Genomic DNA, 15,000 nt, shown 5'->3' on the forward strand with positions numbered 1-15,000 from the left:
AAAGCCGTTTGAGGCTTTTTTGATATTCCGATTGGTTGCTTTGAAAATTTTGTGTCAAATATGCCTATCAAAAATTTACCGATAAAGGTTTCGTCGAAGGCCATTGCGGGAGTTCAATTTTAAAAAACGGAAACCCCTCACACGGTATCTTAGGTTGGTATCTTGGGAGTCCTCAGGCGAAATTTCAAGACAATCCGTTAAATTTTCATACCCTATCAATTCGCTTAAAGAGGATGATACACTTGCGTGAAGAGGAGCTACTAGGTTTTTTTCGCTTCCAAAGTTTTACAAACTTTTCGCGTATTCTGATTCACCACATGTCAACACGCAAACACCGCAGATAACAACATCCAATGGGAGCACAAGTGATAAGTGATGTCTTGCAGAGTCCCTTGGACGAGCCGCAAAAGTGTTATTTTATTTCTTCTTTTCCTTTTTTTTTACGGCGACGCTTCTTTTTAGGTTTTACCCATGGACTCTTTTCTAGTTTATTCTTTCCCTTGAAAAAGTTATTCTCAGGGAGTACACCGACGCCCATGCGTGAAAAAAATTGACAATGTTTATGACAAACAACGCGACTTGAAATTCAAAAGCACGGTTAATTTCCCGCGGAAAACGTGAGCAAATTCCTTCTCGTTGACAGTTTCTAATTGGCTTTGTCCATCTTCCACCTTTTCCAAAGATCCATCGAAAATACGTTTTCGTTATATTAATAACTCGCATTTTGTTTAACATTTTGGAGTATTTTTTAAATGAAAATATAGTAGTATTGATTACTATGAGATAGGGAAAAAAATCGCAAAAATTTCGCCCTTAAAAGTCTACCGTAACCTTTAATCTGCCTCGGTGCTCAGTTAGCGTACAACATCATAAAGATGGCTGTTGCTCAATAAATGTAAACCAGGAGCCCATTAGTAGGAGCGAACACGGCATTTTTACAGACCGATCTATTTTTAGACTACCTTTTCCGTAGAAAACATAGGCAGTTCCGGTTCGGTAACGCAAAGACGCCAAATAAGTTCTTTTGATTGGTCATCGGGCTCCTACTGGAGTCTCATTCGCGGGAATTTCATCCAAAAATAAATCGGTCTGTTAAAACGCCGTGACATGAATATATGGCTGTTATTCGCTCCTAGTCCTGGGCTCCTGTATATACCTAGTTTATTGATGATATTATACGTTTGCTTAGGTACTTAAAGAAATTTCAAATCATTTCAGACCCGTCCCCAAAAACATCCAGTCAGAGCAGTACACTTCCTCTCCCGTCTGGTGGATCCACGCTAACCGGAACTAAATTCAGCGACCTTGAGATTCGCCTCCTTGCGGCCGCCGGTGGATTGATGTTGCTGGTTGTCTGTGTCTGCATCGCGTGGTGCTGTGTGCGCATTAGAAAACAAAAAAGGTCGCTAGAACTTCCTGATGCTAAATACGAGGTGCCTGTCGAACGGGTTACCATAGAGCCTCGTAGCTTTGTTAGAACGTCGTCCGTTTCCTCCACTGGGTCAGCGGCTGCATTTCTGCGACAAAGAAGCTTTCGCAATCGTTTGGAGTCGAGGCTAACACAGGTAAGGATTTTGCGCATGCTCGACTTTTTCTCGTGTCGTTTGTGACACCGCGGGTCGTGTCTTTTGAATTGTAACTTTTAACTTCTCCAAACCAGAGTGGTATCAAACAGTCTGATTGTTAACTTGTTTGCAATGTGGACCTTAAATTTCTTCTCTCTTCTTGTTAGAGCAGTTTTCAAATGACTGTCGGAAGTAATTACGCGATTGCAATTGCTACGCTGAGTGATTGATTTAAAAATCTCGCGCCAGTCGCCAGTTTATCAACCATGCAATGAAAACCAATCGCGACTTGCACGCGCGATTTTTCCCGCGCTTTGAGCGCAAGTTACATGGAATTCACCTTTATCACTCGGCGGCCATTTTGGAGTCCGTGGGGAATAAAGGCTCTGTTTTTGCACGTCTAGCCTCACACTGAATGAGAGTGAATGAAATCTTTTGTTTGGACATTGAGTTATATGGGTCTATTGCTACGAATTTGGATTGGTTCATTGCGCTGTTGGCACCTGCTGTGATTAGTCGAAGTAATTACTATGGTACTTGTTTTACGATACTCAAACCGCTCTATACGCTCCACAAAATTATTCGATTGCTGATAGAACGAACGAAGTAAATTTTTTTACTTTGCAGTACGTCCCAGTTATGTTAGTATAGCAACCACGTTCCTACCACTTAGATTGAAAAAATCAAAACAAGAATGATGAGAGAGAGTAGCTTTAATTTTTCCAAGAAAAACGACATGCAAATTTACAACAGGAAGGTTATTTAGGTTTTTGCTAACAAGCTGATGGTAAATGTTCCCTTGGAGTCTAGCCCTGGGACACATCACTGAGGTAGAAGCTTGCCCTCTCACCTTTGCATCAAGGTACAAGCAATTGCAAAAAGATCAACAATATCATGACACTTTTACTGTGCCCTTGAGCCGTGAGCAAAGAAGATTTTACCACTCCATTCTGCTCGCCAGAAGTCCTCCAGTCCAATGTCGCTGTACGTTTCTTGCAGGAAAATTATATCAAATTTGTTAAGATGTAACCAGCGAAATAGCTTTCTTCTTTTGGTAGTTTTGTTGAGGCCTCTTACGTTCAGAGAAACTGCTTTTAGGGTCGTGTTACGCAATTTGCCAATGAGTTTTGTAGTTCTTCATATTGTTTGCGAAGGGTTCGGTTTTCTGCAAGGAGTTCGTCGGTGTTTTCCTGAATTTTATTTAGCGCGGCCCAGATACCGGGCAAGTCAATCGCACGGTCGGTCATCTCTTCGTCCACAATTTTCACTTACTTAGCCAGAGGTGTTATGGGCGAACTCTCGCTGCTGCTTCTTTCTTCGCGTCTACGTCTCGAAGCAGTTGGTGTTTTGCTCTCCTCGTCGCCTTTCTTGGGCGTATTTTAAAAGCGAAGAGTTCAGAGTGACGGACTACTCACAAACACGTCCGACCATGTTGATACTCTCCCCAGCGCATTCCAAAGAGGCATTTAAAGAACAGCGACTTATTTTGGTAATATACAACAAATTGCGGGAAATAATCATACATACGCTAAAAAATGACTAATGATGCATTCCGCATAGTTAAAAGCAGAAGAGAACTAGTACTTTTATTGGGAGAGGGGGAGGGGGGGGAGGGAAGCGGAAAGAATTTCTCTCTACACTCACAAAAGCCGTAATTAGATTTTATTTGTGAATTATTGTGTTTTCAGGTTTCGGAGATAGAAGTGCCGTACGAAGAAGCTTGGGAAATCGACAGAAGCCATCTCGTGTTGTCAGATGTCCTTGGCGAAGGAGCGTTTGGTCGAGTAATCAAAGCAAAAGCTGTTGGTCTGAACGACTCTCCCTATTCGATCATTGTTGCTGTAAAAATGCTTAAAGGTCAGTGATGCATGAGGGTTTTGTAGAACTAAAGTTTCCTTAATGTTTTCACATTTCGATTTTTCTCTGCATTTAATTCCATAACACTAACTGTCGTTTCCCTTTTACTTCGACTTGCACGACGTAGCATGCACTTTTAAACTTCTCTTAAGGACGGTGCCTACTATTGTTATTGCGCATACGTTCTGCGCATCTCCAGATACTCGGATTTCCTATCGGTAGTGCTTACTAATGCTGGGATATTTTTGCGCGGTTTAAATTTATGCGGAGAAAGCAGCACTTAGCAAGGGCTCTTGGTATCCAAAAAGGAAATTGAGGGTTTGCATTTTTCAGAGATAATTAAGCCTTAATTTGGAAAGGAACGCCATACATAAAGCTTTTTGCTAATATTGTTGATTAATTATCTTTGAAAAATGCTTGGTTACCCCAATTTTCTTTTTGGATTTTAATAAACACTTGTTGAGATCTGCTTTTCCCGCATATTCATAAAACCGCGCAAGAATACTTTTGAATTAGTAGACACCGTCCTTAAGCCGGCAAAAGGAGAGAATCAGGATAAACAACAGTAGATTTCGTCTCAGCAGTACTGGTATCCGCTAAACTTGCACTGTGCCCGGTTGTTCGAAAGCCGATTAACTTAATCCAGGATTAGTGTAGACTTTTCTTTCATATTTTCAACTTTTTGGTAAAAGTTTCTTTTGCTTATTTTGTTTTCCAAAATTGACTTCTTCTAATGTAAAGTTTTGCCGAATATCAGCTTCCAACAACATTTGGGAGTAGAGAAATAATTTCCTTGGTTCATTTCTAATCTGGGATTAGCGTTAATCGGCTTTTGGACAACCGGGTGGTAATTAGCTCTTTCAAATACAGTGTAGCTATTTACTGGATAGTTTTAGGGACTTAAAGATCTACGTCAGTGACGGCTATGAAAAGTCACCTCAAAAAATAACTTTCAAAGTGCTCTGGCGTAAGTCTTTAGCGATTATTCCGTCTCTAGAGAGCACGTTGTGGTCAATTCCTCAAATTTGGCGATTTCACGTTGTTGTTATAATGCAAAGTACCGCAAAAATATTTGCTGAGATGCGTGCCGTGCGTGAAGCGCAATGATTTTCCTCATTTAACCAATTATATTAGGGAGCTTAAGCAACGAGAACGGCGACGGCAACGAGAACATCATATCAAAATATAAATTTGCGTTATTTTAATCGCTTCGTGACTATTTCAACCTTTTTAATATGACAAGGGTGTGGTAGTTCCTCAAAGATGACACCAGTCGGAACGGCACTCCATTTTAGGAGAGAAAATGAAAATTCATCCTCAAGTGCTGACGTCCTTCATAAAACTTTAAATTTCGCTATTTCACGTCGTTGTTTTGCAGATGACGGCCAAGAAATGGACAAAAGTAAAAAACGCACGTGCAGAGCGTGCAAAGCTGTTTTTGCCCACTGAATATATAAATTTGTGACGTTCTTGTTGTTGTCGTTGGCGTTGCTATCTGTGTCGTCGTGTTTTAAACTCCCACATTTTCCAGACCACGGCGCTGTCCACCCCTTAAACAACTTGAACCAGTAACATTTGACTTGTAATCCACAGAGGATGCATCGGATCAAGAATTGATGGATTTGGTGTCAGAAATGAAAGTGATGAAAACAATAGGAAAACACAAAAACATCGTCAATTTACTGGGCGTTTGCACTCTGGACGGTAGGCGTATTTTGTTTTACACTTTCTAGGGAATCCCGGTAAAGCAAACGTGATGGATGAAGACCCTACATAAGATTTGGCTGCTTTGTCTTTTAACGAAGCCTATAAGTTTGTGATAATGATAATGAAATAATACATACTTTATTTGCCCTTACACTTTACGAATTACATTTTTTTTTAGACCGGCATACATACACTGAAATAGACATTACTTTTCGCAATACTAAATGCTAGATTGATTTGGTCGTTTTATCTACTTATACGATATACTTATACATTATTACTCATACACGCTTTATCTACTTATACGATATACCTATACTTATACTATATTGCTTTGGTACATACGTATATGTGTTTTGACTAGTTGTATTTTATTTGCTCAAGTTATGGTATGTCTGTTCAGTTGTGTTAGCATTTCTTCTCTCTAACCACTTAATTAAGAATCTTTATATTTTTCCAACTATTAGGCAAAGTATTAGTTCGCTATTTTGCCCTTTTCTCCTTGTACTTGAATATTATTCGCTTCTCTTTTGTAAATTTGTTTCTTCTGTGGAGAATAATTTACATTACATTAGAGAGCCTGGAGACTAAATGGCTGGGGAGTTTTCGGGTCAGCCTGCACCAAGCCCTCCACCAATAATAAAACTCTGCGTGACTTTGTCGGAGACTGATGTTCTTGCATGACAGTGTTCACCTAAATAAGTGTTCACGATCGACGTTGCAGTTAAACGTTTCTTATCTCGATCTCTATGGGAATCTTTGTGTACACTTTTTGCCTCATTAACACAAGGCTATGATTTTTAATCAGTTATCCAAAAGTGCATTGGATCTCTGAAAATTGAAATGCCACATTTCCGAGCAATGATGCTTTGAGAATTCGAAATTTTACAAAGAATGTATTGGATCATTAGGGCTTATGCCACCCAATAGTTTTATCAGTTTTTGATGGCTCGTTATGAAAGCTACAAGGCTTCAAGTTGGAGATTTAACTAAGTTCAACAAGTTCTTTTGCCTTTTTAAGTCACTTAGTTAGCGTGATGCCTTATGTGAGGGAACTCGTATGTTAATGAAACAAATTTGTAAATAGGATGATGCCTTATGTGAGAAAACTCGTATGTTAATGAAACAAAATCCTAAACAATCAGGTCAGCAAAGATTCCCTTCTACGCACCGCTTTTGCATGCAATGTCGAAAGATTGATCACTTTTGCGTTATCAACGCAACCTTGAGTGGCCTTTTTCTTAACAATACTTGAGTAACAGTTACGAACTCAGCACAAAATGATCAGTTCCCAGTCGTGCTGGCTACCGCAGTTGACAGAGCACTGTCCCGGTATCGCAGAGGTCGTCTGTTCAAATAAAAAAAAAATTGTTTCATTCCGACGATGTTGCCTCTTCTCATCTTATCCTCTCTTTTCAAGGCCCCTTGTTTGTTGTTGTTGAATACGCTGCCAATGGCAATCTTCGTCAATTCCTTCAAGACAGAAGACCGTTACTTGAGTACGAAGATGGTGCCCAGTCCCCTGGGCACCTCACTTTGCAGGACCTTTTGTCGTTTTGTTACCAAGTCGCTAAGGGTATGGAATTCTTGTCCTCCCGAAAGGTAAGCATCGCTTTGTTCTTTCAAATTAATCACAATTCACAGTGCTTAGGAGTCATGCTCTTAAGAAAAAGCTTTGGTTCTGCAATTTTCTCTTTACCAGTGCATCCATCGAGATCTGGCAGCTCGAAATATTCTGGTGAACGAAGATAGAGTTTTAAAGATTGCCGATTTTGGATTGGCGAGAAACGTCCATGAAGATGATTATTACAGGAAAACAACTGACGTAAGATTTATATAGTGTTATTTTTTCTGGTTGTCTTTTTTCAGTACATTAAAAACAAAAAAAAAACCCACTTTTCATTGTTGCTTAAAGGCACGCGCGCAAGCTATCGATTGAGCGTTTCCTCCGGTAGCAGTTCGAGTTGGGGAGAGATGAGAATCTGCTCAGGCTCGAAAACCTTCTAATTGAGAATTCGTCAGCATTTGCAGGCAACTAGGAACCCTTAACACGTGATCCTATGGCGTCACATGTTATCGCCCGACTCTTCACATCAAACCGTTACGAGAATCTGTTTCGAAAATCGCGGTGACCTCCGACGAAACTGCTAGCTAGTATAGTTGCACGGGTTAGGCTGGTTGAAATAACGAGTTGTGTTTGCCTTCTTCTTTCTTATCTTTTTTGTTAGGGAAGACTACCTGTGAAGTGGATGGCTCTGGAAGCGTTAATTGATCGAGTTTATACAACACAAAGTGATGTGTGAGTGTTGATCTCTTGTGGATAATAATCGAGTTTTCTTTCGTTGTGCGAGCATCTATAAGGCCGCAGTTCTTTCTTTAAAAGCCCTCTGGCGGAATTTCTCAATTTTTTTCTCAAATTCGAAACGATATTGGTTGAGAGTGGTTTCAAAACTGCCCTTGTTTTGAAGCCGTCCAGAGTTCGTTGTTAGGTAGCTCCAGACACGACGACTTGGTCAAGAGCGAGACTGGTGGAAAACAATTGGTTGAAGCAATGTGTCCGCATGTTCTGCACGTGCATCATACATTTTGATACTTTCAGTTGACGTCACGTAGCTGACGTCGTCTTCCTTGGTTAAGCTCCTTAATCTCGGTACTGACAGAATGAATCGCCATTTACCTTTTAGTTTCCTTTCATTTTTCGCTTTCACTCTAGTTTTAGACCAGTTGTCTTGGTGTTTGCTCTCCCATTTTGCCCTTTGCCTACCTCTGTGTTCCATAAGTCTATTCTTTTAAGTAGTGCCATAGATTTCTTTTTTTTTTTCTTTTTCGGCTAGTCATAAGGGTTTGATGTTACATCAAGAGAATATCCCTTCATTGATAATAGAACTTCTTCATTCGCAATACTTGTTTACCGGACAGTGGTTGAAAAATTGCGAGGGGGAATTTGCATACTGATTACTCCTTGGAGTAAAAGAGTCTTGTCTCTCTCTTTTGGGACGTTGCTCGAAATCTGTACTTAACAGGCATGAAATGAGAAAAAAATTCTTCGATTTGTACCTTCTCTTGGTTTTTGGTAAAACGCAATTTTTGCGGTAGACGCGACGTCAAATCTCTCTAATAACGTGCCTACCATCTCTCAGTTAACCAATCAGGATATGCGAAAAGCATGTTTCACTGTGTGATATATAGGTGGGGTGCAGCCAATCTCTAGAGACACAGGTAACAATGATGTAATGTACATTGCTGGACCAACATCGCAGCGATGACGTCACGTGAAAACCACTGAAAACCAGTCATTTTAATTTGTAAATCTTCTCTTTCCGTAGATGGTCGTTTGGAGTATTAACCTGGGAAATTACAACTTTTGGTAGGAGTAAAACCTAATGTTTTTTCTCTAAAAACCTGTGTAAGGAAAACTCGACCTATGGTCAGCAGCGTTCCTTTTAGATCACGGATGACTTCACGATGCTGTATGCCTTTAATTTACTACACTTTGGTAACTGGCTTAAAAATATCGCGCCAAATTTTTGCTCTCCCGTGCGTTTTCGCGCCCTAATCGCTGGTGCAGGTTTTGATTGGCTAGTTCTGTGATATGATTTTATTATAGTGCCGTGGTTTTCGTTCTACAAGATTCTGAATTACGGCTAAATGCTAGTAGTTAACAGTCTTTATTTAATTTGCTCTTTTTTTTTCTTTTGGTTTTGTGAGTGGTGTAAATAAAGGTAAAAAGAAATGTAAAGCTGTAGTCCAACAGGATAATTAACTACTTAGGGACGCTTTTTAGTATTAAAGTGTCCCTGTGATAAAAAAAAAATCACTTCCTTTTTTTCTTCAGATTTTGAAAGTGTGTTTGCTCAACACCTGACTGGCAAAATTTTTGAGGTTTGAATTTTATCCAAAGGGCGCTTTAGTTTTAGATTTCACTGTCCGCCATTACTCACGTTCAAAAATCAGAGGCTTGGATCCAGGGAAAAATGACGTCATTTACTCAGTACCTTAATAAATTTCAGCGTATGAATGCAGCAGTTTGTTATCTATGCAAAACGCGAGTTTCAAAGTCTGAAAGTCCATGTTTGATCTAGTGAGCCTTTGACGTCATTTTCTCCTCGATCTAGCTCTCTCAAGATCCTAAAGTTAGTAATGGCGGACCGTTGTTAAATCGGAAAATTCCAGTTAAAATACTTGAAACAGGTGTCTTATTGAAATCATGGCTTAAAAAAGTTTGGTCGCTTAGTGTTTAGTCAACATAGTTTTGAAATCCAAAGAAAAAGAACAATTGATTTTTGGTCACAGTGGCACTTTGACAATGTGGTCTTCTTAATGCATGATACACTAAAGAACAACTCACTTGGTTGTCGAACTTAGTGTACCACACAACATTAAGGACATGTGAAAAACGTTCAACCACAATCCCCCAGTTCTGAAAGTATGTGAGTTGTGTCGGTATCTGACTTTCCATTTGTATTAACTTTCAGGTGGCTCTCCTTATCCTGGTATTCCTGTGGAGAAGCTTTATTCACTACTCAAGTCTGGCTACCGAATGATTCGACCGATCAACTGTTCCAAGGAGCTGTAAGTTCAGAACAACATAGACAATCAAACAGCTTTTTGTCCGTCTTTTTTATTTTTTTTTATTTTCGCATTGTAAATAATGATAAATTACATTAGTACAGCCGAAGCCAGGGGCGTAAATTGCCTGATGGACCTTTATGGTGTACTTTTCGGCGCCTCCCTCGTGTGGCGCGTTTCGTTCGCGCGTGAGTTAAACTTGGAGACTACTCGTATTCAATTTCCTTTCCTAGAAATGGTTTATATTTTTAAACAATAACCTTTCTCGTCTTACGTCTTATCAGCTACCAGATTATGCTAAACTGCTGGCAAGAATTTGCTGAAAATAGGCCGACGTTTCCAGATCTTGTGCGGGAGTTTGATAGAATGATTTCCATGCTATCAGACAAGGTAAGTATCTTGCTTAAAAGATGTAAACTAGTTCGTAATTGTTTGCTGACACTTTGTTAGTACTGTCTTATGGTAAAAGAAAGCGTCAGTGCCAGGGGTTCATGATTTGGAGTGAATAGCCAATACTCCAAGTTTTAGTGATAGTTTCCTCAGACATGGAGGCTCATTTCTGGAAAATCCGTAAAACGTTACGGGTCCGAAAAGCCATTTGTGAAACTGCTATCCGCTTGTTTAGGAAAGCTGGTCTTTTAAGTACTGTTTAATAAACGAGCAGGAGTGTTTCATCGGGTTTTAGACCCGATAAATAATTAAACACCAGGTCACCGGCAGCCTCGCAGCCCGGCATTCATAGGCTAAGTTACTGAGCAAACAACTGTAAAATGGATGCGAGGCTGCCAGTGAGGTCTGTATCAATACAAGGTCACTTGTTATTTGTATTGTAATTCCAATAGGCCTGTTTCGATGTATTAAAATTCAGCTTGAAAGAGAAGTTTAGAGGACCAAGACAGAGGGAAGTGGATGATATTTTTCACATTCATTCCAACGTGTTTCAATTGTTTTTGTCCTCACTACCTCACTATCAAGCTGACTATTTGATATTTGGAAAATGGCCTTTCAGTCTGCATAAACATTAGAAAAGCAAAGGTTTGTATCAAAACAGGGTCACTGGTAGTCTCGCTTCCATTCTCAGGCCCTGTTTATATGGAGAAAATTTTTGTCCCGGGTTGAATTCTGACTCGCCTACCCAAGCTACCCTGGGCGAGCCAGTTTTTCCAACATTTCCTTGCAAAACGCGGCGAACCGTTTACATGAGGAAAAAAAATGACCCGCCTATACCCGTTTTCGAAGATAGGCTCACTCTCCTAGCCGGGCCAACTGTTTTTCATGTAAACACTTTGGCCGGGTCAACTCGGTCAATGCAAGATAATGAGAGCATGCGCAAGCGCTGTGTACCCAGTATCCTCATGATCGAACTGAGACGGGCAGCTCTTGACTCGGGCAAAAGGGCAGTTCTTTTGTCATATAAAATCTCGCTAAAATTGACTCGGCTGGGAGGGTGACGACAATTTTTCTTCGTATACAACGGGCCCTTAGGCCAGGTAAGTGCGAGGATCTTTTCTTTCTTTCATTTCGCTTTCTTTTTCCTTGAAAATTTGTCAAAAGACCGTTTTTTCAAAACAAAGGGATCGCAGTTTCTCAAATGGCTCTTTGGGCCCGAAGAGTTTTCGGGACGTTCGAGAGACGGGCAATGAAGGTCTTTAATATTGATAACTCACAAGTCAGAGAAATGTGTTAGTTGTCAGCTTCAAGTCATGAGTTCCAGCCAAGACATGAATCCTTAGTAGACTTAAAGTGGGTCTTACATTGCAATTGCTAAGTCGACTTACTATGGCCGTTTATACGTGAGAAAATAAGCCGCGACTTACATAAGACGCGAACACCCCGTTTAAATGGTACAAAATCGAAGTTTACGGCTCACTCCATCTGCGGCTACGGCTCCTGCGCGTGCGTTTGTTTTACCCCCAAAACGAGGCATCAAAATAAATTACGTCATCATTGGACCAGTTGGCCGGTAACTTAGCCGCGTACCATTTACACGAGCATTTCGCGTCTTTTGTAAGCTGCACTGGTATAAATGGGCCTGTTCGCGTCTTATTTTTCTCGTATAAACGGCCCTATTATTATCTTGTGTGGTCTTACTTGTTGTTGTTCTGTTCTGTCGTTTCGTTGATTGCGTTTCATTGGCCCTGAAAAGCCCCTATTGGGATTGGTCAATTAAGTAAATATGTGGTGTGTATGTTCTTAATTAGTATCTGGCTTAACTCTGATGAATAATTTCGTAAGTGTGGTCGTGGTGGTTCCTGGTATTAACTCCAGTCTGTCGACGAAAAACAATGCGCTCCACACTTCACTTACCATCACAAGAGTTTAAAATGAAAATGAATAGTTAATAGTAAAGAGTATCCTACATTACCACTAGATTTCTTTCAGATGATGTCACGACGTCGATGTCTGTAATTAGGGAGCTTTAGCAACGACAACGGCGACGGCAACGATAACGTCCCAAATTTGCGTATTTAGTGGGCAAAAACAATAGCTTTGCACGCTCTGCGTGTGCGTTTTTCACTTTTGTCCATTTCTTTGCCGTCGTCAGCAAAATTACAACGTGAAATAGCCAAATTTGAAGTTTTATGGAGAGCGTCAGTACTTGGAGATAAATTTTCATTTTCTCCCCTAAATTAAGCGTGACTCGTCGGTTTCATTCTTGAGGGATTGCCACACCGATGTCACGTTAAAAAGCTTGGAATAGTCTTGGAATATTCGCGAAATAATTACAATAGCGCGAATTCAGGTTATGTTTTGAGATGACGTTCTCGTTTCCGTTCCCGACGTAGTTGCTATAGCTCCCTGTTATAGATGCGAGGACCCGAACTAATCTTTCGAGAATTGAACTTAGTTGTTATGAAAAGAATTTTGCTTCCTCGCGGTTGAAAACATGGCAGCTGTTTGTTGATATTAAAACGCTTTATTTTCATGGTACTTTTCTCAAAGCTCTTTCCAGGTTCGAGACCAGGGGCCCGTTTCTCGAAAGTTCCGATAACTATTCGGGCCCGAAAAGCCATTTGCGAAACTGGTAACCGCTTGTTTTGGAAAGCCGAAGAAAAATGACTGTGAAGTTTGACGACTTAAATAATATTCGTTCTTGAGATACAAAGGGAATGGTGACATCCGAAAATGGCCCGTAAGTTTCGGGACTTTCGAGAAACGGGCCCCAGGGCCCGGTTGTTCGAAAGCCGATTAACTTAATCCAGGATTAGCGTAAACTTTGGTTTGCTTTTTTAACTTTTGGGTGGAAGCTTCTTCTGGGATTAGCGTTAATCGGCTTTCGAACAACCGGGCCCAGGTTTGGAAATCCCTATCCGGTTCGACATAGTTGTCTTTTACCGAAAAAAGGGAAAGGACAGCGATAACAAGTAACTATCTTCAAGACATACGAATTGACTTTACAAGTTGGTAAATTGCTGTTCTCTTCCTCTTGTTTTTAGGAATACCTTGACCTCCAGCCTCCGTTACTCAGCCCTCTTGCCGCCAGAACACCTTCTTCGTCTGAAGAAGACAACGTGTTTGGAAGCTCGGAACAAGTCTGTGACCTAACGAAAAGTAATGATGGTGTGAATTTTCGATACGAAGTGGAAAACACCGAAGAAGATTGTGACGAAGTTGGTGACGGGTATGCAGACATCAGACGCGACACTGGCAATGAGCCGCTGTTGTTTTTTAGCGGGAGCAGGACCTCAGTGTCCTCTAATACATCCTACTTGGGAAAGCAGTCATTGAACCAGTGCAATGGGAGCGTGGTTTCGTTATCATCCCAGGTTAGCAAACACAGTCTAGCCGTCGAGGACGATGTTGAGGAACATGTAGGTCTTCTGCAAAACGACGCTAGTCAGGGGAGCGATGACGCGTTCGAAAGTGTTGACGCTATTAGTGAAGACACAAAACCACTAAAGGATACTCAAACTTCTGCGGAACTCGATCCGGCGGTGTTAGTGCATTACGCATGCGCAGAAAAGCCAGGGCCTCCCCGAAGACCTTCCCAACAAACAGAGGTGTGATTCAGGCGAACACAACTTAGGAAAATGTCAAGGTGTTTTTGAAGTTGGCCCGTTTGAAGAATGCGTTGGTTCTTTAATTTAATCCAAGCTGCGGTTCTCTCTTGAGAGACAAGTTTTTCTCAATGTTAAACTCCCACGATCGTATTTTTCGTGTAAATGATCGTCATTTTGAGGAAAGATGATCTTAACGAACCGCGTCTTGCGTCGTTGTGTGGTTCAAAAGAAATTTATCAGTAGAGTTGTGCTTAATGCATGCTGGGATATGCATTGAATTTGTACTCGTAACACTTAAATCTCAAAACTGGAGAAAGGTGCGCGATTTCCATCTTTAGCTAAAACCAGATAGGTACACACAAGCAAAATCGTCGAAGAGAGAATTTGTAGACTTCTCTTTCCCACTGTCTCCCCCCTCGACAACTTAACTTGCTTGCGAGAAAGTGGGAGGGATAGTTAGCTATGCCCCCCTCCCGGAAATATCAACGTGTAAGTCCCTAATCTGTGACAGGAGCCAATGGGCTTCCGACTGCGACAGGTGTACCTGATGCCTTATTCGTTCTACCAAATCCTTGACTTATGTCGCGTTCTGTTCGAATAAAACATAATTGAAGAGGCGCATGCGCAGAAAGGCCAATCGTAGTTGCGGATCAACTGGGACAGAATTACTTTTGTCACAAGCCAGCTGCGAAAACAAAATTTATGAATTATTCATTCTTCTTTCATTCATACTCTCTTTGACAGGTTTATATGTTCGATCGACGCAGGTAAATTGTTAGTGATGTAATATCTTCTAAATTATTTGCCACGGCTTGTTGCAAAGCAACAGTATATCTCCTCTTATTAAATTTTCAACCTCGGTTAATGCATTTTCGTGCTCTGATTGGTTCACTCAATCTCGGTTATCAGCTCGTATACCTTAATTTGACCTTATATGAAAGGAAGAGTTTTCGGAGAGATAAAGAAGGGGACTGCGTGAGGTCTTGGTTCACAGAAATACATCAAACGAAGAGCATATTTTTGTTGTAAGAGAGTTTGTTTAAATGAACTTTGGCAGCTCTTCACCAAGCAGACAGGACTTTCCGTAATCGACTGACATCATCCCGGCAATAAAAACAGATCGAGATGGAAATTTTAGTGTATACCATGCATCAACCGAGTCAATCGCTAAAATTTGCTCCTCGGTAACCGAAGCGAAACGGGAAGCTATTTTATTTGGTTTTTTTTTTCCGTTTGCTCAGAGATGAATGGTTACAGGAGCTAAGAGTGAATTGGATAAGAGTTTTTATCTGTCACTTTGC

General features: G+C 40.8%; 1 protein-coding gene across 2 annotated transcripts in view; it reads left to right on the plus strand.

The window, feature by feature from the left end:
- LOC138006803 (fibroblast growth factor receptor 4-like) overlaps window positions 1-14,565 on the plus strand; it is a 29,801-nt gene extending 15,236 nt beyond the window's left edge. For both annotated transcript variants that reach the window (XM_068853375.1, XM_068853376.1), the window contains exons 7-16: window positions 1,219-1,565; window positions 3,254-3,422; window positions 5,016-5,126; window positions 6,550-6,731; window positions 6,832-6,954; window positions 7,358-7,428; window positions 8,456-8,496; window positions 9,605-9,701; window positions 9,983-10,088; window positions 13,136-14,565. In XM_068853375.1, the coding sequence (XP_068709476.1) occupies window positions 1,219-1,565; window positions 3,254-3,422; window positions 5,016-5,126; window positions 6,550-6,731; window positions 6,832-6,954; window positions 7,358-7,428; window positions 8,456-8,496; window positions 9,605-9,701; window positions 9,983-10,088; window positions 13,136-13,705 (1,817 nt within the window). In that variant the 3' untranslated portion in view covers window positions 13,706-14,565. The remainder of the gene's footprint in view (window positions 1-1,218; window positions 1,566-3,253; window positions 3,423-5,015; window positions 5,127-6,549; window positions 6,732-6,831; window positions 6,955-7,357; window positions 7,429-8,455; window positions 8,497-9,604; window positions 9,702-9,982; window positions 10,089-13,135) is intronic.
- Window positions 14,566-15,000: the final 435 nt, after the last annotated feature.

Source organism: Montipora foliosa, chromosome 6 (assembly GCF_036669935.1).
Source record: "Montipora foliosa isolate CH-2021 chromosome 6, ASM3666993v2, whole genome shotgun sequence".
Lineage (NCBI taxonomy): Eukaryota > Metazoa > Cnidaria > Anthozoa > Scleractinia > Acroporidae > Montipora > Montipora foliosa.